This window comes from Nothobranchius furzeri, chromosome 5 (genome assembly GCF_043380555.1).
Source record: "Nothobranchius furzeri strain GRZ-AD chromosome 5, NfurGRZ-RIMD1, whole genome shotgun sequence".
NCBI lineage: Eukaryota > Metazoa > Chordata > Actinopteri > Cyprinodontiformes > Nothobranchiidae > Nothobranchius > Nothobranchius furzeri.
Genome location: NC_091745.1, coordinates 27,109,150 through 27,133,825, shown reverse-complemented (window position 1 = coordinate 27,133,825; position 24,676 = coordinate 27,109,150). Strand labels below are relative to the sequence as shown.

Sequence of the window (24,676 nt, the reverse complement as noted above, 5' to 3'; positions counted from 1 at the left end):
TCCTGTGTCTTATTTTCTTCTAATAACTCCAACATATTTGTGAGATTCATTTTTGTGCAGAATAAAAAAATGTGCGGCATACTGACACATTTAAAAGTATTGTTTTTGCCTCTAACTTTTGTCAAATTAAAAAAAAAATCCAAGTTAAAGCTTATTTATGTTTTGTGCTTTTCTCTACTCAGGAGTGAACTATCTGCCAAACTAGTTCTTGTTTTATTTATCTACAGGGTCTGGTACATATTTATGCAACTACTTCACTGTTAAGAGTTGTGAGACAACTTTTGTCAGTTTTCACATCCCCACGACTTGGCGATGAATTTGCAAGACACAAAAGTTGCCCCCCCCCCCAAGCTCCTTAGCTCTGGTGGACTGCACAGTAACACCATTGAAAGTTTAAGCAAGTAGTAGTTAGGCTTTTCATGACTGAAATAGGATTTGGATACCTGGTGGTTTTTTATGAAAGTGGGGTCTTGTCCGGGATTCTCTAACTGAAAGTTTAGTTGGGTTACGCTGTGTCCTGGTTGGTTGTGAGGAGTGAGGACCATGTGTTGTTGGGTGTTCCTTAGCCGCTAGAAAGGAAAATAGTTTTGTTTGGTACCTAGTGTGTTTTTCAGGTCTTGGGGTAATCCAAGGTAAGACAATAGGCAAGACAAAACAGGAGAAAATCTTTTTTCTAAAATTACTTGAAAGCAAGATCAAAATCCCAAGTTTTCAAAAGCTTTTTAAAAACAAAGATTTTTAGCACAACACAGAGAGGAGGAAAGCAATCTATAGGGCCTTTGGTTCGAAGGAGCGGCCAGCTGTCAGGTTTTGTTTGTTTTGCTAGTGTTGATGACTGGGTAGTGTCAGCTATCATTTGCTAGCTGAAAAAAAACCACATTTCTTATCAATGCATCATTATAAAGATTACATTTTAAGCCGCATAAAAGCAAAACGCATAACGGTGCATGTATAAGTCATCTTTATTGTCACATTGTAAAGGTGATAATCAAAACAGTGGAGGAGCAGTCATGTGTATGCAGCACCATAACTAGCCAGAGGAACAAAGAAACAAGTTCCCTGCAAAGGCCAGGACCACGTCATCAGATCAATGAGAAATATGTACAAATATACAAAACAGAAGGTTTAGAAATCACAGAGAAGAATCAGGATAATTAACACAGGTTCAACCATTACTACAAGAAAAAAAGACTAGAACTGATCAGGTTGAAACACTGTTCAGTCTGAAGGTGCAAATCAAAATCTGAGACAAGTTGCAACGTAACACTGGACAACAGTAAGAGGATCGTTCACACTCGTGCTACAGGATACTGTTCACGTTACAAAAGGTGAAAACCACTCATCATGTTGCCTCCAACTCTCCTCATTTGGCTCATGAACAATGTCCCTCACATGAGTCTTCTCTATCTGAAATACTGAGAATCGCTTCCTTACAGCTGCCCACCACCTGGGGGCACCAAGTGCCAACATGAGAAACTGGCTCTGAAAGCTGAGGACCACATCTGGATACAGATGCAGCAATACAAGACAACAGCTACAAGGAAGCATGCATGGAATCAAAGAGTACACGAGTCAAGCGGGCTGAAATACAAATCCTAATGTCAAAGCAGAGTTTCACATTGAGTATTTTCACTTTACTCAAAAAGATTCACTAGAACAAACCGATTTCCACCATTTAAAATGTTCTTGTCACAACATTTTTGGCAGGAAGTATCAAAAATCAGCATCAAATTAGATCAGAGTGTTCCATTTTGTTTTACGCGTTAAGTTTCTCCACGTTGGCTACGTTCTTGTGCAGCTCCTGTTTCTCTTACACTTTGGTTTGTTTAGGGACACCCTTCTGCTGTAGATAAGCTGCAGATCGAAGGTGATTTTTAGCACCTTGTTAGATAATCTCCATGTAAGAATCACCAGTTCCAACGCATCCATCTCCCGGTGTGGATCCCTGATCAGTTAAACTGGTGATAAAAATTGCTGTCAAGTTTCTCAAATACTCAGAAACGTGCCATGGATAAGAAAGTGGAAAAGGGTCAAAACGTCCTCCTTAGCAAAGCTTCAAAACACTTTTTCTTTAGTTTTTACCAAAAACTTGTATCAGTGAATAAACTGTTCTTTAGTTAGAAAACAGTAAACAATTTAAAGCAGTTACTTTTGTAAACTCTGTAGATTTAACGGGCAGTTGAGGGGGTCATTTGTACTTTGGAGAGCTGGACGAAAGCAAAGGTCACGACGAGTGAATGAGGGACTCAACGACGGGAGACTTGTAGAGGTATTTCCAGATGGCGTAGTAGTGCACAGCAGCCGCCAACGCCACAAACATGTGCCAGATAGCATGAGCAAAGGGGATGACGCCGTCACACTTAAAAAAGAACACGCCCAGGCAGTAAATGAGTCCTCCATACGCCAGCTCCAGAAGTCCATCGGTGTTGTTCTGTGAAGGAAATCCAACGCATCGACTTAAAATCTGTTCTCCTTAAAACTTTTTTCGATAACCTTAAACCTGTACCTGCACAATGAAACTTAACAACCAAGTTCACTTGTTTTTTCCAATACATTTGCAGTGGTCTCTAGTACAAATGAATGCCTGCTGAGTCAATCTCTGTAGGAAAGAACTCTGGCGCTCCCGTTTCAGGAACTGCACGTAGGCCACTGCAGCGGTGAGAAGAAAGCTGCAGGATCTGGACTATTGTTTCCTGACATCTCGCCTCTGATTGGCTAACAGCAACCCCAACTATCACTGACTCCACTTGCTTTGCAACACAGCAAATAACTACACAAATAACACAAGCCTTAAGGAGTTCTGCAGTGTGGTGGAGTTGCTAATGCTAACGGTTAGCTTCTACTAGCGGTTTCCTGGACGCTAAACCAACAACGGCCTTCCCCGTCGTGAGTCAAGATGGGTGACTCCATGCATGTTAATATTCAGTAGGATGTTGATCTGACCGGCTTTTCTAATGCCAGCATTTCCCCGTCTAATTTCTATCGCCAGCTAAAGCAGGAAATAGGGGTAGAAGACTAGTTTCACCTTCAGCTTGCATTTGAAACTCAGAGTGACCGCATTTCTAGGAATGTGAATCTCAGAGCAAGTCACGATTTGATTTGATTCTGATTCTTGGGGCGCCGATTCGATTCAGAATCGATTCTCGATTTAAATCGATTCACAATCAGTATTAACAAAGAGTGTCAGCTCCCGGATGAACTACTTTGTTGTACAAGTTAGTTAAAGCTATGGTACATTTTTATTTTACTTAAAACTGGTCGTGCTCCAAAAATGCAAATTTACAAGGTAAAATAAAGTGATTCTAAAACTGTAAACAGAAACAATCTTTTGACCAAAAGGCAACATTTATTTTTGCTTACCTTGTAAAATATAACAAATCTGTAGTTACCTAACAGTAGCTGTGAAAGTAATACGGTCAAATACTTGTCTAGTATGCGTAGAAACAAGTTTAACATTTGAGTCCTCAGCCTGTTTAAAAAAAGCGTCTCAGATTTCTTACAAAGGAAAATGTTTTCTCTCATTTATCAATAACTTCAAATAAACACGAGTAATCCTGAGTACTCACTTATTAACTTAGAAAATAAATATGAGAATATCTAAAATTAATGAGTATGGAAAAAATTACATTCTAGTCCCCACTTATCAGCAGATTCAAGAATAAATCATCCCAATTTATGGGACCACAAAAGTAAACGGAGTACTGCCTCTCCTAATGAAGACCAAAAAAAACAGACCGAAGTGCATCTCAAACCTGTAACATGCCAAACATTTGAGTTCCTGGAATCGATTCTGAATCTTTGTGAATCGATTCTGAATCTTTGTGAATCGATTCTGAATCTTTATAAATAAGAATCCAGATTCAGACTTGAATGGATTTTTTTCAGCACCTCTACGTACGTGTTTCCAAGTGAACTTGGTCCTTAAAGCATCATACTCTTTGACACAAGAGGACAGTAGAGCGTGTTAAAATCTATTTTAGAAACAAACTTCAGCTTTAGTGCAACAAACAAATATGTGATACCGACTACAACATTGATAGATACAAATATTTTTAAACTAATCTTTGTTTTGTTATAAACACTCTAAATGTAACTCAAATCCATCAGAGCAGTCCCTGTTTAATAAGGTCATGTGACCTTTCAGGATATGAATAAGTCAAATGTATCTATTGCATTACCATAGACGTCACAACTGATGCAGGAAGGAATCCCATCGCCAGATAGAAGGCTAGCTCGACAAGTTTATACCTGAGAAGACAAACGGATCCACAGAGTGAGAACGTGAAAGGTTCCAGGAAGTAGAGAAAAAAATATCTGAAATGTTTATTTCTTCTTTCTGATCACTTCAGAGTTGAATTATTTGCTAAAATAATGAAATAAAAATAACACAATTGCATGATCTTGTTTAGGATTTGCCAACATTCGGATCAGATTTAACACAAGGCAGACAAAAGTGGGTCGGTCTGAAACAAGAACTCACTTCTCGTGATAGTTGAAGACGTAAAAGGTTCCAGCAGCAGCCATGAGCCACACAAACCAGCGCATGTGTGCGGCCAGAGGGCCCAGTTCCCGCAGATTCAGCCTGAGTCCAGACGAAAGCAGATCAGTTGTTCAGACCATTTATTAATCATGACCCTGTGATGCGTGTTGTGTCCTCTGGCTGACACTCACCATGGTGTGTATGAGGCAGCGATGAAGAAGTAGATGACCACCCTGTCACACATGTGAAAGCATTGCTCCACTGATCTGCAACACACACACACACACACACACACACAACGACCTCAGCAACATGCAGGTATGAATGTTCACACAAGGAAATCCCCTTTGTTTACAGGAAGAGAGGGCGAGTGACATGAAAGAGTGAAATGACTGAAATGGCACACGGAGATCCTCTGGTGTGTGAAGTGGAACAAATGGGTTGATTGTGTTAATGCGTTCTTCATTAGATGACAAGTGTATAAACGTTATAAGAGAAGAATCTCTCCACCTACGCAAAAACACACCTAAAGCCGGACAGATGATTGGTTTTGTACGTTTTTCTTTTTACTTAAAATAGTGCAGATGCACCAAGAATCGGCCGATCTGAAACTCAGAAATCAGAAGTTTTTCCTTTCAGAATCCTCATTTTTGAAGCCAAACTGAAACGTAAACAGAAATATGTTCTATTGAATCAGTTAAAACCAGAATCAGCAGGTCAGAGCTGCACAGGAATCCCAAAATCAAATCAGATTCATTTCTAAAACTATCTTTTATGCCAGCATTTTTATTTACAACACATCTTAAAGGTCCCATTCACTTGTACCTAACATAACCGCTGTGGCCTCTAGAATAAATGAATGTCTTGTGAGATCATCTCTGTGGGAACAAAAGCTCCAGCACTCCTGTTTCAGGAAGCAGAAGTTAGCTGAAGGAGAGGAAGGTGGAAAACAGCAGGATTTAGAGTCTTATTAATATTCATTACATTCCCACATCTCACCTCTGATTGGCTTACGGAAACAAAACTCTGCCACTGACTCTTTGCTCTGCTACATCGATGTTTTATCTGCACAAATAACTCAAGCCTGGAGGAGTTCTGCTGTGTGGCGGGGCTGCTAATGCTAACAGTTAGCTTCTACTGGCTGAATGCTAAATCATCAACAGCCTTCTCCTTTTGTGAGTCAAGATAGGCGAGTCCATGAATGCTAATTTTCAGTGTGACGTAGATCTGTCAGACTTTTCAAATGTCAGCATTTCCTCATCTATTACTTAATTCATCATCAGTGGATAAAGCAGGAAATAGGTGTAGGAGACTATTTTACCTTCGGCCTGCATGTGAAACTCAGAGTGACTGATCACATAAAAAATATATATTACACAGTTTGTCAGTGAAGCTCACCTTTATATGACCAAAATAATGTTTATTGCAAGTGGGAATCCAAATTAAGTAAACTTGTGAAAAATCTGAACTGCAGTTGTTCGTGCGAGCAGACCTGCCAACCTTGCGACACTAATGCAGACAGGTTGGCAGGTCTGTGTGAGGCTATGCCTTCTTAATTAAACATTCTCAAACTGTAAAGAAATACTTATTTTGATAACGTTTGTTTAGTCACTACTATCTCTTTACAAAAACTGTAAAAAAAAAAAAAAACATTATTTGTTTAAAGTGTCAAAAGTTAATGGGAAAAGACGGTAAAGCACGAACACCCATTAGGCTGATTGTAGGGTTCAAAACTTGACCACCACAAATGAGACAGCTGTCTGATTTGGTGACATAATGTTTCATCTGAGTTCCTGTAAATTCATTAAAAAACGAACTATGGAAGACCTCCTGGTTCTCGGTCCAGTTCATATCCCCTCCGCTCATCTCTCCTCACCTCATGTGGCTCTTCTTCCAGGTGATGATGTGAAACACGGTGGAGACCACAAACAGGGCACAGAGACCCATGCCGTACACCCAGGCTGTGATCCGCTCCCAGCTGTTATCAGACAGGCAGTGCAGCAGTGTCATGCCCACGAAGGCCGGAACAATGAGGAGCTGAAAACAGAACAGATAGGATCTTTGATGCACTGAACAAACCATCTGTTCATCTAAACACAGAGATTTTGTGCACAGAACCGAGTTAAACAACTCACAGCATGAGTGTAGCAGTTTGCAGCATGTTCGTAGCGGGTGGGCTGGTAGCGGCAGTTAGCAGAGGCTCGCGTGTTCATAAACCTGAAACATAGACACAAACAAAACATCAACACACCAATCTTTCAAACACTGAGAAAGGAATCACAAAGCCTTGGCATGCTCAGTCACACTTCTTATCTCGTGACTGCAAACACGGACACCATAAGGCCAACTTTTGTGAGAAGTCAGCCAGCTTTATCAGCAAGATTACAATCAATGATGGGAATCCACACCAGGAAACTCCGTCTGCAGCAGTGGAGCAATGGTCCCGATGGTTGGTTTGCGGTCAGATTTTTCCTTGTTAAGATAATTAAAAATCCTCCAGAGAAGGCTGAAGTTCACATCTGATTCTTGTAAACTGCCACAGGTAACAAGACAACTTTGACCAGATGTGCATGGCCCGTTAACAGTAAATGTCCTGCAGCTGGAAATTAGGATGCGGAGAGAATTATCTGCTATGGGCAGGGCTTCATGGAATTTATTTCTCTAAAATATAGTTTAAAGATATTATTCATACTAATAGAAGGAGCAGACTTCACAGTACAGTTGTACATAATGACATCTTCCTAAAATGAGATCGTTTGATTAGATGTAGCTCACTTCGGTCAATAGGATGTGAAAAGGTTTTTATTTTCAGCAAAAACTAAGTTAGCTCATTCAGATTTCAGTAAACCGTGTTATTCCCTTTTTGACCAAAAGACCAGGTATATTATTGTTATTTTTATTATCATTAGTCATAACCTCTAAGTTATTCACGTTTTAATGTGCTCGTAGATGGATTATTATTATTATGATTACTAGTATATTACATTCGGGACACAACCAAAACACCACCTACCTCTGGTAAGTGTTAACCCGTTTCATGTCGGCGCCTTCTTCTCACCACAGAGGTAATTTAAAATAAAGCTAAAAGGAAAAATCGTCGCTACGCCGGGAAACAAAAGGCTGCTTTATGAAGGCAAAATAAAACAACAACCCGACCTGCCAACCGGAGACAAACGGAAGGCCTAGCATTAGCTGCTCTGCTAACTTTCACTACACCGACAAGGCACCGGCAACGTGCACCCGTTCACTATAAAGGCACGATTTTAGTCTTTTTCTTAACGCCATGCTGAAACAAATACTAAATCAAAGCTTCGTGTTAAAGCTGGAGGAGCCCATCAGCACCGCTGGCTGCCAGGACGAGCGGAAAGAAGAAAGCCGAAACCGGTAACTCACCCCGCGAGCTCCTCTACAAAAATATGATTGAGCGGCCATCACAGGTGGTCAGATGTTGAGTGGCAGCAGCGGGAGCCAATCGGCTGCGAGCAAAACGGCACACGCACCAATCAGGGCTGAGGTAGGTGGAGTCATGGATCAAGTGATGGGAATTCCGCCTCTTTTTAGAGAGCTGGTTCTTTTGGCTCAGCTCACCAAAAAGAGCTGGCTCTTTCGGCTCCCAAGTGGCTCCTCAGTTTTTCTGCTGCGTAGAGTACATTTATAACCAAAATAATGCTAAACTATATGTAAAATGATTTACTAATGTAAAAAATGCAATATATCAAATATTTTAATCATTTGTATGGATTTTATAACTGAACACTTTAAGAAATCTCTACTTTCCGACTGCTGGCGCTCATTTTCTCACCGTCTTTGTCGCACTCTCCTCTCTCTCTCTCTCTTGCCTTTTTCCTCCTCCTCATTCCCTCTCGTCTCCCTCCACCCGCGTGTGCTCTGCTGTGTGTCTGAGTCTGGTCCTCCCCTCTTCCCCGCCCCTACTGCTCTGTGTGTGGATAGTCTGGACACGCAGTTACACATGTTGACCAATCACCTGTAGCGTTCACCAAAGCAAAAGGGGAGGGGATGGCTCCCAATGACGAGCCGGTTCCCGTCGTTCGCTTCAAAGAGCCGGCTCTTTGAGCCGGTTCGTTCGCGGCCAACACACCACTACAAGAATCAAAACAGGCAACCAAATGTTGGCCAGTAGTCCCTCGTGTCTTTTTTTAAATGTAATTTTTGGTTTGAGAGAAATATTTTATATTTTAATTTCATGATTTTGTGATAGAAACATCTGAACAACGAAGGTTGATGACATTTAGGAAAGTAGAATTTCACATCTGTAGTGAAAACACATTTCTGAATTAGGTCACTGACATTTAATAATACGTTTTCTATAGTGAGAGGTGTAGATCTGTAATTTGGTGGTATTTATAATGTCATACACAACACACTTGGTTTTTGACTTTTTGTACAAGTACATACCTACATACCGCGCCATACATACCTGGCCAGATTAGATCTTCTAATGGGAAAACAAACACAAACTATCTGGAAAATGTAGAATCTCTGATAGCAGTGCAAAAAACACTTGATTATCACAGAATATGGTGTATTACACATTAATCTCATGAGTACAATTATCATATCACATTCCTCGTGTGTCACAGAGATAAGAACTATCTAATTGATGCACTCAAATTTATAAATCAGCTATTAACCTACAAAAACAAAATGTTTTAATCAGAAATTTGTTGTTATTTATTTATTTGTTTTTTTGTACCTTGGCTGGGATTCAATCTTGGTTAAAAACCTAGTCTCTGGAGAATGTTTGACATCTGATGACTACAGACGTGTGTCTGAAAAAGAACTGACATCCCAGTATTTACATATTGGTTTCACTATGGAGCAAACAAATGTGTTGATTTTAAGGTCAAGATCAGAGCCGGACCAAGGCATACCCGAGTTAAGTGACTACTTGGGGCCCCACACCACCAGGGAGCCCTCATGAGCATCAAGAATGTGTGAAAAAAATAGTAATACCTTGAAATTACATAAACACAATTATATCATAGGTAAAACATAAATTATGTATTATTTTCTATAGTGTAATCTGGTTTTATGTTTTAGTGATTTTGCATTTCATACACCTGTTTCAAAAGACTTGAATTGTTTACTGTAAATTCAGTGTTTTTCTTTCTTTGGACTTTACTTTCAAACTGTTGAATTAATTTGCCACACTTAAAAAACACTATATTTTTAAATACTAATTAATTAGACAATTTTTGTTGTTTGATCCTTATGTGAAGGTAATATAATAAAACCAGTATGACGTAATTCAATTCAAGTTTATTTATATATCACCAAATCACGACGAGAGTCATCTAAAGGCACTTCGTATGGTAAACTTTCCTATACAGGTCAGTTCATTAAGCCAATCAGTAAAAAAGTTCCCATATCAGGAACCCAGTAAGTTACATCAAGTCACTGACTAGTATCAGAGTCTTTACAGCAGTTTTCATACTAAACAAGCATGCAGCGACAGTGGGGAGGAAAACTCCCTTTTAACAGGAAGAAACCTCCAAAGGATGCTTGCTCAGTATGCAGCCATCCACCATGACTCACTGGGGATCGAGAAGACAGAGCAGACGCACGCATGCACACACGCACGCACGCACGCACACACACACACACACACACACACACACACACACACACACACACACGTGTGTGTGTTTCACACTAGTGAAAGCACATTTCACTCACATGTACTGTACCAGTGTACCTGCACATGTGACGTGACAATAAAAGCGATTTGATTTGACAAACACACACACACACACACTCACACACACACACACACACACACACACACACACACAAACCCATAAAGACAAGAACACACACACACACACACACACACACACACACACTCACACACACACACAACATGTATACCAATAGGGGCTGCGCGACTTAACTTTTTTAAAGTCGACAGTCAAGTAATGAAAGTCTAGTCAACTTTGTCTAGTTGTTGATGATGTCATACACCTGAAGCGGGTTGGTTCGCTGGAGTTTTTGACAATTAAAACTGTGCCCATATTTTCAAAGTTAAACACATCTCTTTTACCAACGGTAGTTTCTGCATCTTTACTGTTTCCCTGCTTCAGCCCCCCACCCCCACCCCCACCCCCACCCCCCCACCCCCGCCCGCGCAGCGGCTGCAAACTCACTGATGCGCCTGCAGCCTATCGGAGTTCCTGTTGCTCTAAACATTAAAATAATTATTTCATTTTCTGTTCCTCACTTCTGATGACCTTCAATGGTGTCTGTTTGTTGCAACCAGCAGGTACAAAAACTAACTTGTTTTTATTTGACTATTTTTCTGTCCTGTCTGTTTATTATCTTCCTGCATCTCCTCTCAATCCTAAAGAAAAACTGCTACCTGGGTTCATATATATTCACCTCATGAGTTACCTTTGAACTGCAGTTCTAAAAGATCTACCGACCGCTAAAACAGCGGAGTGTGTGCTGACTGCACCGGTGAGGTGACATTACCGGAGGACAAAACAGGTGATGCGCCCCGCTCCACAGCAGCGAAACGCATCAGGCACAAATAAAAGACAGAAAACATAAAAGGAAATGAGCCGACAGGAATGATCGCGTGTTAAATTTGTTTTTGAGGTGGCGACACCTGATTTGATAACGTTACTGTGGCCGTGCTCAGGACGCAGATGTCTGGAGCGCGTCAACAATCAGAGCTTTGCATGCACAAGCTGGTTAAGGTTAGGATGGGGGTGAGGGGAAGGTTAAATTGCAACAGGGTAAAGGTCACAATTTGGTTAAATGTCTGTTTTACGGTGGGTGTCAGTACCGACGCTCTGGCACAGCGCGTTGCCTCCTGACGTGCAGGAGCTTGTCACCTGCTGTCATTTACGAGGACTGCATCTTGTCGGTCATTATCACGTGACAGCGACTAGTCGATGAAAGGCATAAAAAGTCACTACAGAGCAGTGAAGTTAACTAGTTGATACAACCCCTAATACCAAGTAATGTTTCTATGGTTACATAGTTGTGATTTCTTAGTAAATATTCTATTTAGTATGTTTATGTTTATTTATTTGGCAGACGCTTTTATCCAAAGCGACTTACAATTTATAACCTGTAGGGCATGTTGTGATCTGTGGGGGAAACTGGAGTACCCAGAGGAAACCCACGCATGCATGGGGAGAACACGCAACTCCACGCAGACAGGCCGCAGCCGAGTTTCGAACCTGCAACCTTCGTGCTGCGAGGTAACAGTGCTACCAACTGCGCCACCATGCAGCCCATAAAGTAAGAGATAAACTTTATTGTATTTATCCTAGTGAATCTATAATTAATTCAACAGGTAGACTAGTAGTAGCACATTCAATGTCAAGGAAAGCAAAAAGTTATTATCAGGAGAGGGAGAATGTTTAAGTGGTTAGCAGCAGTGTGCTAGACGATGGCCCCCTCCATGAGGCCACCACAGCTCAGCAGAACATCATTGTAGCTTCTTCTGGGGAGAAAAACACTTCGAGAGAAAATAATGTTAACAGCTGAAATAGCAGAAAATAATACAGTTAAAGAGCAGATAGTAGAAGAAAGTAGTAGAGTGTGGAAAGTGGTCAGTGTATCCTCCAGCAGTCTAAGCCTATAGCAGCATAACTACAGAGATAACTCTGGATAACCTAGCCTTTTAGATGGAGGCATGCTGGAGTCAGGGCAAGGGAGAGCCGTCTTTACCGACTGTACACTCCACCTCCCTCTACTCCCCCACTTGTCCAGATTTAGGCTAACATCAGATTTTAACCATAGGCCCTATCAAATAAAATGTTTTAAGCCTATTCTTAAAAGTAGACAAGGTGTCTGCCTCACGGACTAAAGCTGGGAGCTGGTTCCACAAGAGAGGAGCCTGATAACTAAAAGATCTGCCTCCCATCCTATTTTTAGGTATTCTGGGAACCACCAGTAAACCTGCAGTCTGAGAACAAAGTGCTCGGTTAGAAACATATGGAACAATCAGATCACTGATGTATGATGTAAGCTAATAACATTGTGAAGCCTAGGAATTATGAATTATGTAGTGTTGACTTGTTGGTGTGGGGGCCCCCAAAGGAAACCCTGCTTAAGGCTCCACAAATGCTTGGGCCAGCCCTGGTCAAGATGAAGATCAAGAAAAAAGTCTAGAATTCAATAAAATGCTATTTCCTGTGCTCCTGAATCTGATTTTGTCATGTTGATAGAAAGGTTTGGCAGTCAGCTTGTTGTGAGTGTACAATATACGTTAAATGTTACTCAGTTAAATGTTTCATGTAATTTGTGTAAACTATCTGCACAGAGAAATAACCTGGTTGCATGAAGCTGACATTAGTGTAACGCTTCTTAGCGTGTTCTCTAAGTTTGTGTCCGAAACTCTGAGTGAACTGCTGCAGACGAAAAGCCAAACAGTGAACTGAACACAGAAAGTCAAGCTGTTAAATCTGAGTTGCATAACATGACTGCAACTTGATTAGTGTCTCTCAGATATAACAGGGTGTTTACGTAAGACCGCAGGGACATCCTCAGGCTTAATGAAGTTTGGCATTAGAAATAATCCACTTACACTCTGTCTGCTTTGTGTTTTTACACCAGCTTGCACAGATTTGTGAGTGACTAAGTTTTTTGGGGGTTTAGATAGTTACTGTCCCTGGCAGAGTTTAAAATGAGACCAGATTCCTAGAAAGAGCTCATCGTCTTATTTTTAAAACAACACAGACACCAGGTGGGGCACAGCATCTACTAGTTTCAGTTTATTTCCCACACTGCTTTGCAAACACCCCTACTGTGACACAAACCGGAAAAGCTGCAGTGTGGCAGCATGTAGCACATCCGTCTTGTGAGTGATGCCAGTGTATCTGACTGCCTCTAATCACCTGCTCAGGTGGGTGGCAGATGGAGATCACCTTTCACAGGAGCATCGGTGTCTGTTTACACATGTTGGTTTTTGTGCTGGATGTTTAAATGAACACATTACTGCTAAATGCAAAATGTTTTTTTGCTAGGCTATTCTCAAAGTCACTGAGAGTTGAAACAATTTGGAGGTTGACGAGGAATATAATCAGTCAGTACATTTGTATGCAGTTTGGTAAAACGATCCACCTTATCTTTCATGTTCTTTATGTAGAAACAATGATGTTAGCGATGTTTGTGGTTGTACAAATAACCAGAGAAAATAAAATTTGTGGCTACAGGAGCGATGTTTGCACCTCGGAGTAAGAGAGCGTGTTGGCACCAGCGGTGGTGCAGCTTTCACCCCCTCCCCAGAGAGGAGGAACCCAGAGGGATGTTGGCTGATAAATCTTATCTTGGAAACCACCACAAACTTTATTTGTATGTTCCTTTCATTTTATTGTGAAAAACTCAGAGGGGAACACCCTCATCCTACTTTGTTGTTGGACATGACAAATCTCCGGAGAAGAGATGCCGGGTAGTAAAGAGATTTGACTGCATCACAAGAACAACAGTTATGATTTCATGTGTACAATTTTCTAAATAGTTATAATGTAACATGCGTTTAGACTGCCGTTGTTAACCTAATAGTGCAGTCCTGCAGTTTGATGTAGAGATTAAAGCTAAAACCTCTGCTAGCTGATGAGGGATTTAAAGGTGCAGTATGTAAGAAAATAGTGTAGCTATTATAGCGGGCAGCAGTAGTTCAACAGGTTGAGCGGGTTGTCCAGTAATCGGAAGGTTGCTGGTTCGATCCTGGCTCCGGACAGAGAATTCTGCTGTTGTGTCTTTGGGCAAGACACTTAACCCACCTTGCCTGCTGGTGGTGGTCGGAGGGACCGGTGGCACCTGTGCTCAGCAGCCTCGTCTCCGTCAGTGCGCTCCAGGGCAGCTGTGGCTACATCGTAGCTCATCACCATCAGTGTGTGAATGTGTGTGTGAATGGATGAATGATGCACTTTGAAGTCCTTACTCTGAGAGGCGCTATACAAGTGCGGGTCATTTATCATTTAGTGAGAATTTTACAGTGAGAACATTTTAGAAGGAAGGTTATACTAAAACATATTTCATATCCAGCTGGTTGCGGGGATTGTGAGTTGTTCTCCTTTCAAAACAAAGGAAGGAGGGACATAACTACTGTATACCATCAGTGAGTGTGGTGTTGCCCTGTCTCCTGAGAGCTAACACTGCAGCGCAGACAATTGTAATTTGACGATGGTTGTCAAAAAGCTCTAGAGTTGTTTAAAGTGGTTGCAGTAACCACAGTTTACCACAGGATGTAATTTGTACATAATTTCTACATATTGCACCTTTAATTCTCTCACGTGGCTCTACGTCTGCTTTGAAGTAAATATAATTGAGTCCCACCTCTTTAAAAAAAAACGACCAACCTTGTTGATATGTAGGTACTAAGCCTCTGAGCCTTTAAGATTGTTTATTGCCTCGCTGTAGCTAAGTAGCTAAAATGCTACAGCATGTTAGCTTTGGCCATATTTTAAGATAATCCTCCCATCCCTCTGGTGCAGTAGGTAGAAGGAGTGTAACGGTGTCCCGTTTGAGCTGTGACAGCTGGTGTTTACATGTTTTCCATCTCTAAAAGCCCTCAAAAGAAGATTTGCACAAAGGGATTGCATTGACTCGATTTAAATGACTGGAAGTTTCTACCATCTTTCGCGCAAAACCTCATGGGCTGTAAGAAAAACATGGATAGGGAGCCTAAGTCATGCCCACCTACTTGCAGACCATGGGTCCCCAGAAGTAAAAAAAAAAAAGTGTATTTACGTCAATGAGGCTAAAAACGCTATTTTTTTTCCCTTTTCAGAAATTATGTAGGATTTTTCTGAAATCCATAAAAGTGATTATCTTATCATGTACTGTGATGTAATGTAAGCAATTCGTCCTTTTTAAAATTTATTTATTTTTTGCTAAGCACACCCCCTGCCCCGCAGAGCTCTGTGCAAATAGGAAACTGAGCGCCGACCAGAACCAACCAATAGCGTTAGACTACCATTTACTTGCTTCAAATTTAAGGAATACCTCGGCTGGTGCAGAGTTGATGAACTTTTCATGGACGAGTAAGTCTCTAAAATATAAATATATGAGAACACAACATGATGTGAGAATAATACTCGTAAAACAACGTGTTTTAGCTGTTTGTCGGCTACAGAAGCACATTTATAAACAGAAATGTGAAGTCGCCATCTTAAATAAAAGAAGGGAGAATTTTTTGTGTGATATGCTTGTCAGCCACTAGATGGTGCCATCGGATAAGAGAAATACTACAGAAAGGGACTTTAAGTCAGGAGAATGATATAATTTAGTCAAGGAATTGACTTATTAAGTTAATGAGATAAGTAAATAACAGTTTTTAAAATATTATTCATTTTCTTAATCTGTTTGGGATATTTTTATAGCCCAGTTCATTACCATTAGGGGCATTTCCATTACCAGTACTTCAGGGTTGATTTACAAGAACCTCCTCACACGCGCATGTCTCCAAGTGACCGGGCTGGCCGAGCTGCCGTGTTCCGAGCTGACATCCTATCTCCCGGTCAATTTCCCCATCCTAGAAATTACCCTGGAGTTCCGACAATGGAAACAAAGCCATTGTGTGGCTCTTGTTGCCGCTGTGTATGAAATTTGGTTTTTCTTAAAACTGCCTTGCCTCGTAATGCCTGATATTATCATTTTTTTTCTTAAACCTTTCATAAATCTGATCTGGATCTAAAGTACATCAATCTGTCATCACAATTAGTTTTAAATCGTCCTTGCACCATACTGCAAATATGGATAATATTCTTTTTACATCAATGTCAGCAGTTTTCTACGAACTGCATCAGGTCTCGTTTTTCTCTGATTGTCACTTATGGTCATTTTGACACAGAATAACCTTCAATCATCCCAAATCTGTTCAACGTTTAACACTTTCTTTCAGCGAGCCAATGTTACACACATTTGTTTTTCTTCTCTTTTGTGGCTTGTAGAAGAAAACAACAAAAAAAATGCTCCAAAGGCATACAAATTACACATAAATGTAGCATAAATCAGTGTCTGGTAGCTGCGCACTTACAGTAAACCTTTCTATGTTTTTGTGGTATATAAAAACACACACATGTACCATTGAAATAATTATTGCATTAGTCACTAAATAGTTATTAAAACCCTGAAGCATCTTTCCAGAATGACTTCCTCTTGCTCTCTGAGACAAATTTATGAGCTCTTTGCATAAAAGAGAGTGTATGGTGAGGATTTTAAGAGCTTTGAAATTGACAAGCTGTCTGGCAAAAATAATCTGAATTCATAAGGGCTAATAAGAATATTACCGTAAATCCTCTAATACAGGCCCGGGCCTGTATTTGACTCAAGCTCATCAAGCTCCAGGCCTTTATTGGAAGGAGGGCAAGAATTAGAGGCAGGCCTCTATTTCTATTTGAGCAAAATGAACTAATGGTTTGCTGGAGTTTTTGACAAGTAAAATTGAGCCCACATTTTCAAAGTTAAACACATTTCTTTTAACAACGGTAGTTTCTGCTTCAGCCCTCTCCCCCCTCCCCCTGCGCAGCGGCCACAAACTCACTGATGCGCCTGCAGCCTCTCGGAGTTCCTGCTGCTCTAAACATTAAAATAATTATTTCATTTTCTGTTCCTCACTTCTGATGACCTTCAATGGTGTCTGTTTGCTGCAGCCACGAGGTACAAAAACTAACTTGTTTTTATTTTACTATTTTTCTGTCCTGCCTGTTTATTATCTTCCTGCATCTCCTCTCAATCCTAAAGAAAAACTGCTACCTGGCTTCATATATATTCACCTCATGAGTTACCTTTGAACTGCAGTTCTAAAAGATCTACCAACCGCATAAACAGCAGAGTGCTCGCTGCTTGGCGGCCGCATCAGTGATCGGTGCGTCACCGGAGGACAAGGTGATGCGCCCCGCTCCACAGCAGCGAAACGCATCAGGCACAAATAAAAGAATAAAAGAAAGAGAACATAAAAGGAAATGAGCCGACATGAACGATCGCGTGTTAAATTAGTTTTCGAGGTGGCGACACCTGATTTGATAATGTTACTGTGGCCGTGCTCAGGACGCAGATGTCTGGAGCGCGTCAACAATCAGAGCTTTGCATGTGCACGCTGGTTAAGGTTAGGATGGGGGTGAGGGGAAGGTTAAATTGCAAGAGGGTAAAGGTCACGATTTGGTTAAATGTCCATTTTACGGCGGGTGTCAGTACCGACGCTCTGGCACAGCGCGTTGCCTCCCGACGCGCAGGAGCTTGTCACCTGTTGACAGCAGCCTGATGTCTTTTCCGAGGACTGCATCTTGCCGGTCATTATCACGTGACAGCGACTAGTCGATGACAGGCATAAAAAGTCACTATAGTGAAGTCGACTAGTGACTAGTTCATACAACCCCTGCTATTGCTCCCCAGAGTGTTCTGCAGCATAATCAGCACGTTCTCTTTGAACTTGATGTCAAATTTTTGCCTCCTCTTCGTCTCCGCACGGTTAAAGTTACCCTCGCGATCTATCACTGGCAAATCAAAAGTGAGAACCCCCCCCCCCCCCCCCCCCCCCCCCGTGGTACTTGCTTGTTACCACATTCCACCCGGCCACAATAAGATACCAGCCATTTTTCACCTCAGCCGACCCCGGCACCGGCCAAAATATGGTACCTGGCCGTTAATTGAATACAGGCCAACATTAGAGGATTTACGGTAACTTTGAGTGTGTTCTTTATCTGTGGTATTCACTTTTCTGAAATGCAAAGACCACAAAAGAACATGCTAGAAATGAGTTTGCAAAAATGTTTGTAAGTGTCTGCTCTGAGTGTCAGATTTACAAAATAAACGGCACTAATATCAACTATGCCCATGATGATGCAGGCTGGAACATTCAGCGCTTATTACAGAACACTGCTGCTAACCACTTCAACATTCTCCCTCTTCTGATAATAACATGTTACTTTCCTTGACATAGAATGTGCTACTACTAGTTTATCCGTTTATAGATCCACTAGGATAAATACAATAAAGTTTATCTCTCACCAAATAGAATATTTACTAAGAAATCACAATGTCACCATAGAAACACTACTTGGTATATATGCTGTGTGTGTGGATGTGTGTTTTGTGTGTGGGTGACTTGATGTAACTGTGGGTGGGCCGCATTAACCCCTACCTTACAAGTATATATGAATACTGTAAACCAGTACAAAGGATTGGCATGAGGTGTATACTGTATCCTCAAAACTGCAGAACATGGAAGGTCAGCCTTGTGGAAGAGGGGTGATAATTGTGGGTCATGTGATAAACCATGGTCTCACAATGGCCAAGGCTGGTCGAAGGGTGCAGCCAAGTGTTTGGAGAACTACTGTAAGTTCTATTATTCAGACATTTTAACAGGAGAACAGGTGAGCATACTGTAATTTAGTTATTCAGCACAAACACTATCCTAGTCATACAGGAGACTTACATTAGGACATGACCTTATAGACTTTTACATGTAGACGTGCAGTAACTGTAGCTCAGACTTGGTGTAGCATAGTGTGCTGTGGTACAGTACAGTAATACTGTAAAGAAAGGAGTATTGAATGACAGTGCTGTAACAATTACTGTAAGCATGTTAGCGCTTATTTATGTCTGTGTTTATTTTAATTTTTTATCTGCGCCTTAAATGATTGCCAGACAACCAAGAAGAGGTGGAAGAGGTCCCATTTTGACTCCGCAGCTAGAGACAGGGATTTGTGCAATGGTGGCTGCAAATAACACTTTGAGATTGCAAGAAATACAAAGAACTGTCCTAGAAAATGGCACCATCTTCGGAAATATTCAGTCAACATCAGTTTCCACTGTAGAGTCCTCAGATGGAATGAAACATGAAGCAATAGTACAAAGTACCGTTTGAACGGAACAGTGGCCGAGTGAAGGAGCTCCGTCACCAGTATGTACAGGTAACACATGTCTGCATACTTACCTCTGTTTACTGTAGTTCTTTACTGTAAAATTTTAGGCTATGCGCTGCACTTGCATATGTTACTGTAACCTTATTTACAATTCAAACTGTATAATCTGCTGTGCCAAATGCACCATTACAGGCTTTTTCCTTCTCACCCTCTGTATAGTGTATCCTGGAATTGGAGGCCAGTGAACCACTGCACAAGTTGGTCTATCTTGACGAAGCGGGATTCAATCTGGAAAAAGGCAGACGGCGTGGACGAAATTGCATTGGACAAAGAGCCATCATTGGTGTCCCAGGCCAACAAGGAGCAAATATTACAACATGTACAGCAATCTCAGAAGACGGCGTCCACACCCATTTTGCTTGTATTGGTCCATACAATACACAACACCTGTTGGCTTTTCTGGACGCTCTTTATTGAAACATAATCCCAGAAAATGAAAGGGATGAGCCTGGTGACAATCAGACAATGCATGTAGTGGTTTGGGGTAATGTCAGCTTCCATCACTCTGCTGTGGTCAGGCAGTGGTTTGCAGCACACGACAGGATGCTTGTGGAGTTTTTTTCCACCTTACACTTCATTCCTAAATCCAGTTGTGGAATTTTTCTCTTCCTGGAGGTGTAAGGTATATGACAGGCATCCACATACCCAAATGGCCCTGCTAGCAGCTATGGATGCAGCTTGTGATGACATCACAGCAGAGTCCTGCAGAGGGTGGATTCAACACTCCAGAAGATACTTCCCCCAATGCATCGATAGAGCTGACGTTCGCTGTGATGTTGATGAAAATATGTGGGCAGACAGACTCTAGATGTAAAAGACTGATATGCAGGACTGTCTGTTTTTCAGTATTTTTTTGGTTTCATAACTATTGCAGTAAGGTTTACTGTGTACATGAGTTTATATCTGTTAATGTTTGTTTTTTATTTCCCCAGCTGCACAATGCTGTGAACAGCTGCAAGTAAATATTATGAAGAAGAGTGCATATTAAGTGTCTTGATTTTCCTTTACAATTTCTAGTTTTCAAAATGCCAAGCGAGCTGTCCTGACTTGACATGTCATTGGGAAGCTCCTACAAAGTAATCCGTCACAATGAAAACATGTTCAAACCATTTGATTTTGTGACTAGAGATGCTGGTTTAACGACTCGTGATTTTGACAGCACTGACTCTTTGATATAAATACTTGCTTTTGATGAACATATGATCCATTTTGATTAAGGGACTTATTTTTGAAGCGTGAACTACTCATTTTGAGCAACTGACCTTTAGTTTTGAGGTGACTAACTTTTGCAAGTTATCTACCATGTTTTGCAGTTTGCACTAATTGTTTTGAGAAGTGCCTTGACAGTGGTGCAAATTTCCATTCTGTCGTGAGAAATGCACTAAAGCAACGGAGAAAAACTAAGAATTTGATGTGGTACACAGCAGAGGGAAAGAAAAAACCACAGTTTCCGTGGCCAGGTGTGTGATATTCCTCATTATCCCAATTACAATGTGCAGATGAAAGGTCCAGAGTTCGTTTCAGGTGTACCATTTGCTTTTGGAATCAGTTGCGGTCAACTCAAGATGAGATCCAAAGAGCTGTCACTATCAGTGAAGCAAGTCATCGTTGGTCTGACAAAACGTAACAAGCCCATCAGAGAGATAGCAAAAGCATTAGGCGTGGCCTAAACAACCGTCTGGGTCATTCTTACAGAGGAGGAACGCACCAAAGCGCTAAGCGACACCAAAAGACCCGGAAGACCACAGAAAACATCTGGACGTGCGTCAAAGTCAACAGTCAAGAGGAGACTTCACCAGAGGGTTCACCGCAAGATGTAAACCACTGGTGAGCCTCAAAACCAGTAACGTTAGTCAAATGTCATCTAAGTAAGCCTTCGCAGCTTTGGAACGCACAGCGTGTTTGTTTCATTTCAAACGCCACTGTGGTGGTGTATACAGAGCCAAAAATGTTAGACTTGTGTAGATGTCGCAATATTAATGGACCTGACTAGATAGATGGATGGATGGATCTATCTGACTGATGGAACCATGATTTATGCTTTATACAAGAACATCCTTGAGGAGACTGTTTGACCTCTGACCTTAAACAGGCCGACCACACTGAAAAACTCTCCAGTGTACCTGAAGTAAAGCAATTCTGCATAGAAGAGTGGGACAACATTCCTCCACACAGCAACAGGTGGGTTTGCATGATTCTGTTCTCCTAATGAGTGAAATCAACATTAGAAAACTACTTTTTAAACCAATGTGTTGGATCAGAAACATTTAATTTACAAATAAAGCTTTGAGAGGGGGAAGTCTTTACTGACCCTGGACCCTTCTGAGAACCTTTATTCAGAACCACGTGTTTGTAAATGACGTAAGATAAACAGTTTTTATGTAGGAGCTCTCAATAACAGCCGACCATCAGCAGAGCAGCAGTGATTTCTCAGGTTTCATGTCGAGTAAAAGGTGCAAAGTCCAACAACTTCTAGTATAAGAAACTCTTGAAAATCCATCCATCCATCGTCTGAAAACGCTTGTCCACGTAGGGTCGCGGGGGGGCTGGTGCCTATCTCCAGCGGTCGATGGGCAATCAGGCGGGGTACACCCTGGACAGAGAGCCAGTCCATCGCAGGGCAACACAGAGACACACAGGACAAACGACCATGCACACACACACACACACACACACACACACACACACACACACACACACACACACACACACACACACACACACACACACACACACACCTAAGGACAATTTAGACAGACCAGTCAACCTAACAGTCATGTTGTTGGACTGTGGGAGGAACCCGGAGAACCCGGAGAGAACCCACGCATGCACAGGGAGAACATGCAAACTCCACGCAGAAAGATCCCAGGCTGGGAAGCGAACCCAGGACCTTCTTGCTGCAAGGCAACAGCTCTAACCACTGAGCCACTGTGCAGCCTCTCTTAAAAGTGTTTAGTTCTAAAACTAAACTAAGGCATGCCACCAGTTTGTGATCAATAGCTCTTTGGTGAATGTTTTCCAAACCCTGACCTTAATCCTAAAGCCCTCCTTGGACCCAGCCATGCCCTCTTTATTCCCTGAGCTCTATTAGCCGTGACGTTTCCTTCCCGGAGCATACAGCAGGCACTGGGTTCAGATCCTTCAGCTAAAGAGGGATCTTTCCACCACACAGTACACCAACACATGCTCTCTCTTACCTCTTGATTCTGATCGTGTGTAGATCAAGTCCAAACATCATGTGCGTATAAAAAAGAAACGTAAAAAGAAATGTGTGTACAAAAGACAGACTTTATCGGCTTAGAGCCTGTCAGACCATGGTGCTCTTCTTCTCCCTGTAGTCTGAGTGTGATGGTTCGTGGTAGGTGGTGATCATGTTGGCCGTGTCCCACCGTCCCATTGGCGCAGAGGAGCTCTGCATCACCACCAGCCTGATGGGAGACTGGGTGGGCTGTGGGTCCGGGGCGTACTCCTTAGTGGGATCTTTGCCCCGGCAGTCATACATGATACAGGATATCAGGAAGACAAGGAGCAAGATAACGTAGCTGGCAATGAGGATGCAAAGGTTCAAAGTAACTGGATCAATCTCCTGATAGTTTTCCAGAAAGCCCATGGTGTCTCCTTCATGCTGGGTGGCCCGGAGGGCCTGGAGAACCGACGCCTGGCGGGAAGGAAAGGCAGAACGTCTTGACAGCTCCTGCTTACTGATGAACAATCCTGGTGACATCAGGGCTTCTTCCTCTATCCTCTCCAATCTGTCCTTCCCACAGCTCTCACCCCCACCCTCCCCTTGTCCTCCTCACCTCTCCTCTGTCTCCCTCTTCTCTGTTTCACTTGAGCTCCTCAGATATGTTAAAAATACTTTAATCCACCTCAAACTTCTGATTCAGGTTTAAGCTCCTTCTCGTACTCCACAACTGATGCTGTATCATATTCTCATCATTTGCAGTTACTGTGTGCATGTGTGTGTGTGTGTGTGTGTGTGTGTGTGTGTGTGTGTGTGTGTGTGTGTGTGTGTGTGTGTGTGTGTCTGTGCGTGCATGTGTGCACTTGGTGTAATCCTAATCTTGATTGTGAGGAGGGATTGGCAGAGGAAGCCATCTGGTTTAGCGGGAGCTGAAGTACACCACTAAACAGCTACTCAGAAAACACTGTAGAAACAGAACTCTGCGAAAAAAAAATAGGAAAAATAACCTTTTTTTGAAATGACTGACAACAGATTATGTTGTTTAGCATTTATTCTCAGCAAATTACAGAAAACTATTTCTCTAAGTGTACCTTGTTTGTGTGTTTGGAAGGAGAAGAACCAGCAGGATGGCTCATTCTCTGTGCCCAGGTGGGATTATCAGTGTAGCTTCTTGTTATGAGGAACAGCAGAGGGCAGCAGTTTACAGCATCTGGACTAACAGACCTGGAAAGTGAAATTTGACTCAGTGAAGAGCACAAACACAGAATAATTTGCTGTATTTTACAGTATTGAAGTTTAAAAATAGTTCTACAAATAATTGTGTATCAGCAACTGTATTAGTTTTTTTTAGAGAACAAAAATCTGAAGTTGAAGAACATTAACGTGTTGTTAAAAATCTAATTAATCCTGAAGAGGAAGTTTGAGATTGTTTTTTTTTTTTTGAGTGTGAAAAATGTTTAACCCCCAGAGACCCACAGTTGTAATATTACAACATCAGATTTAAGTCTACAAAAATAAACCTTCCCAATTTTTTTTTCTTTTTAATATCACATTTACACTGCTAATAGGTCCTATTGTTCAGTTCTGCAACACTATTGGCTGTTAAAATGTGTAATTAGGCCCGTTTATCTGGCCTCCTAGAACAACATGTGAAATGTTAAAAAAAGATTTTGCAGTTGTTTTCTAAATTTGGGTTTCTGGGGGTTAAGATGTTGTGAGAGGACCTGGCTGCAGAAAAATGGCAACTCTCAGGCCCAATCCCAGTACTCGCACTTGCACCCTACAGGCTTCTGTGAAGTGCACTTGGAGGAAGTGTGCAGTAAGGCTTTGATTTCATGACATACAGGTGTGCACGTAATTGTCGAAGTGGGAAATTGTCTCTGTGCTGCTTATTTCAAAAACCTTTATTAACAACTCTCAAACAACCAACCAAACATCCAAAGCATACATTAATCATCCTACAATGAACTGCTTTCATTTAAAAAATGACTTATTTTCAGAAAAGGCACTTTTCTCCCACAGCAATGGATTGTGGGTAATACACTTCACCCAAGTCCGCATCTTGGGTAAAGTGGGCCCAATCCCAATACTCGCACTTGCACCCTCGCG

General features: G+C 41.6%; 1 protein-coding gene across 3 annotated transcripts; it reads right to left on the bottom strand.

Moving 5' to 3' along the window:
* Nucleotides 1-944: 944 nt before the first annotated feature.
* mmd (monocyte to macrophage differentiation-associated) lies at nucleotides 945-22,724 on the bottom strand. Of its 3 annotated transcripts, none has more exons than XM_054740280.2 (7): nucleotides 22,581-22,724; nucleotides 6,616-6,697; nucleotides 6,357-6,517; nucleotides 4,672-4,746; nucleotides 4,481-4,582; nucleotides 4,179-4,248; nucleotides 945-2,431 (listed from the first exon to the last, which is right to left on the bottom strand). In XM_054740280.2, exons 1-7 carry the CDS (start codon nucleotides 22,619-22,621, stop codon nucleotides 2,225-2,227), a joined length of 738 nt encoding a protein of 245 aa, XP_054596255.1. In that variant the 5' UTR covers nucleotides 22,622-22,724; the 3' UTR covers nucleotides 945-2,224. The 3 variants fall into 3 exon arrangements, with proteins under 3 accessions (XP_054596255.1, XP_015804409.1, XP_015804407.1); XM_015948923.3 differs by lacking the exon at nucleotides 22,581-22,724 and adding an exon at nucleotides 7,874-7,964; XM_015948921.3 differs by lacking the exon at nucleotides 22,581-22,724 and adding an exon at nucleotides 7,494-7,867.
* Between the last annotated feature and the right edge of the window lie 1,952 nt (nucleotides 22,725-24,676).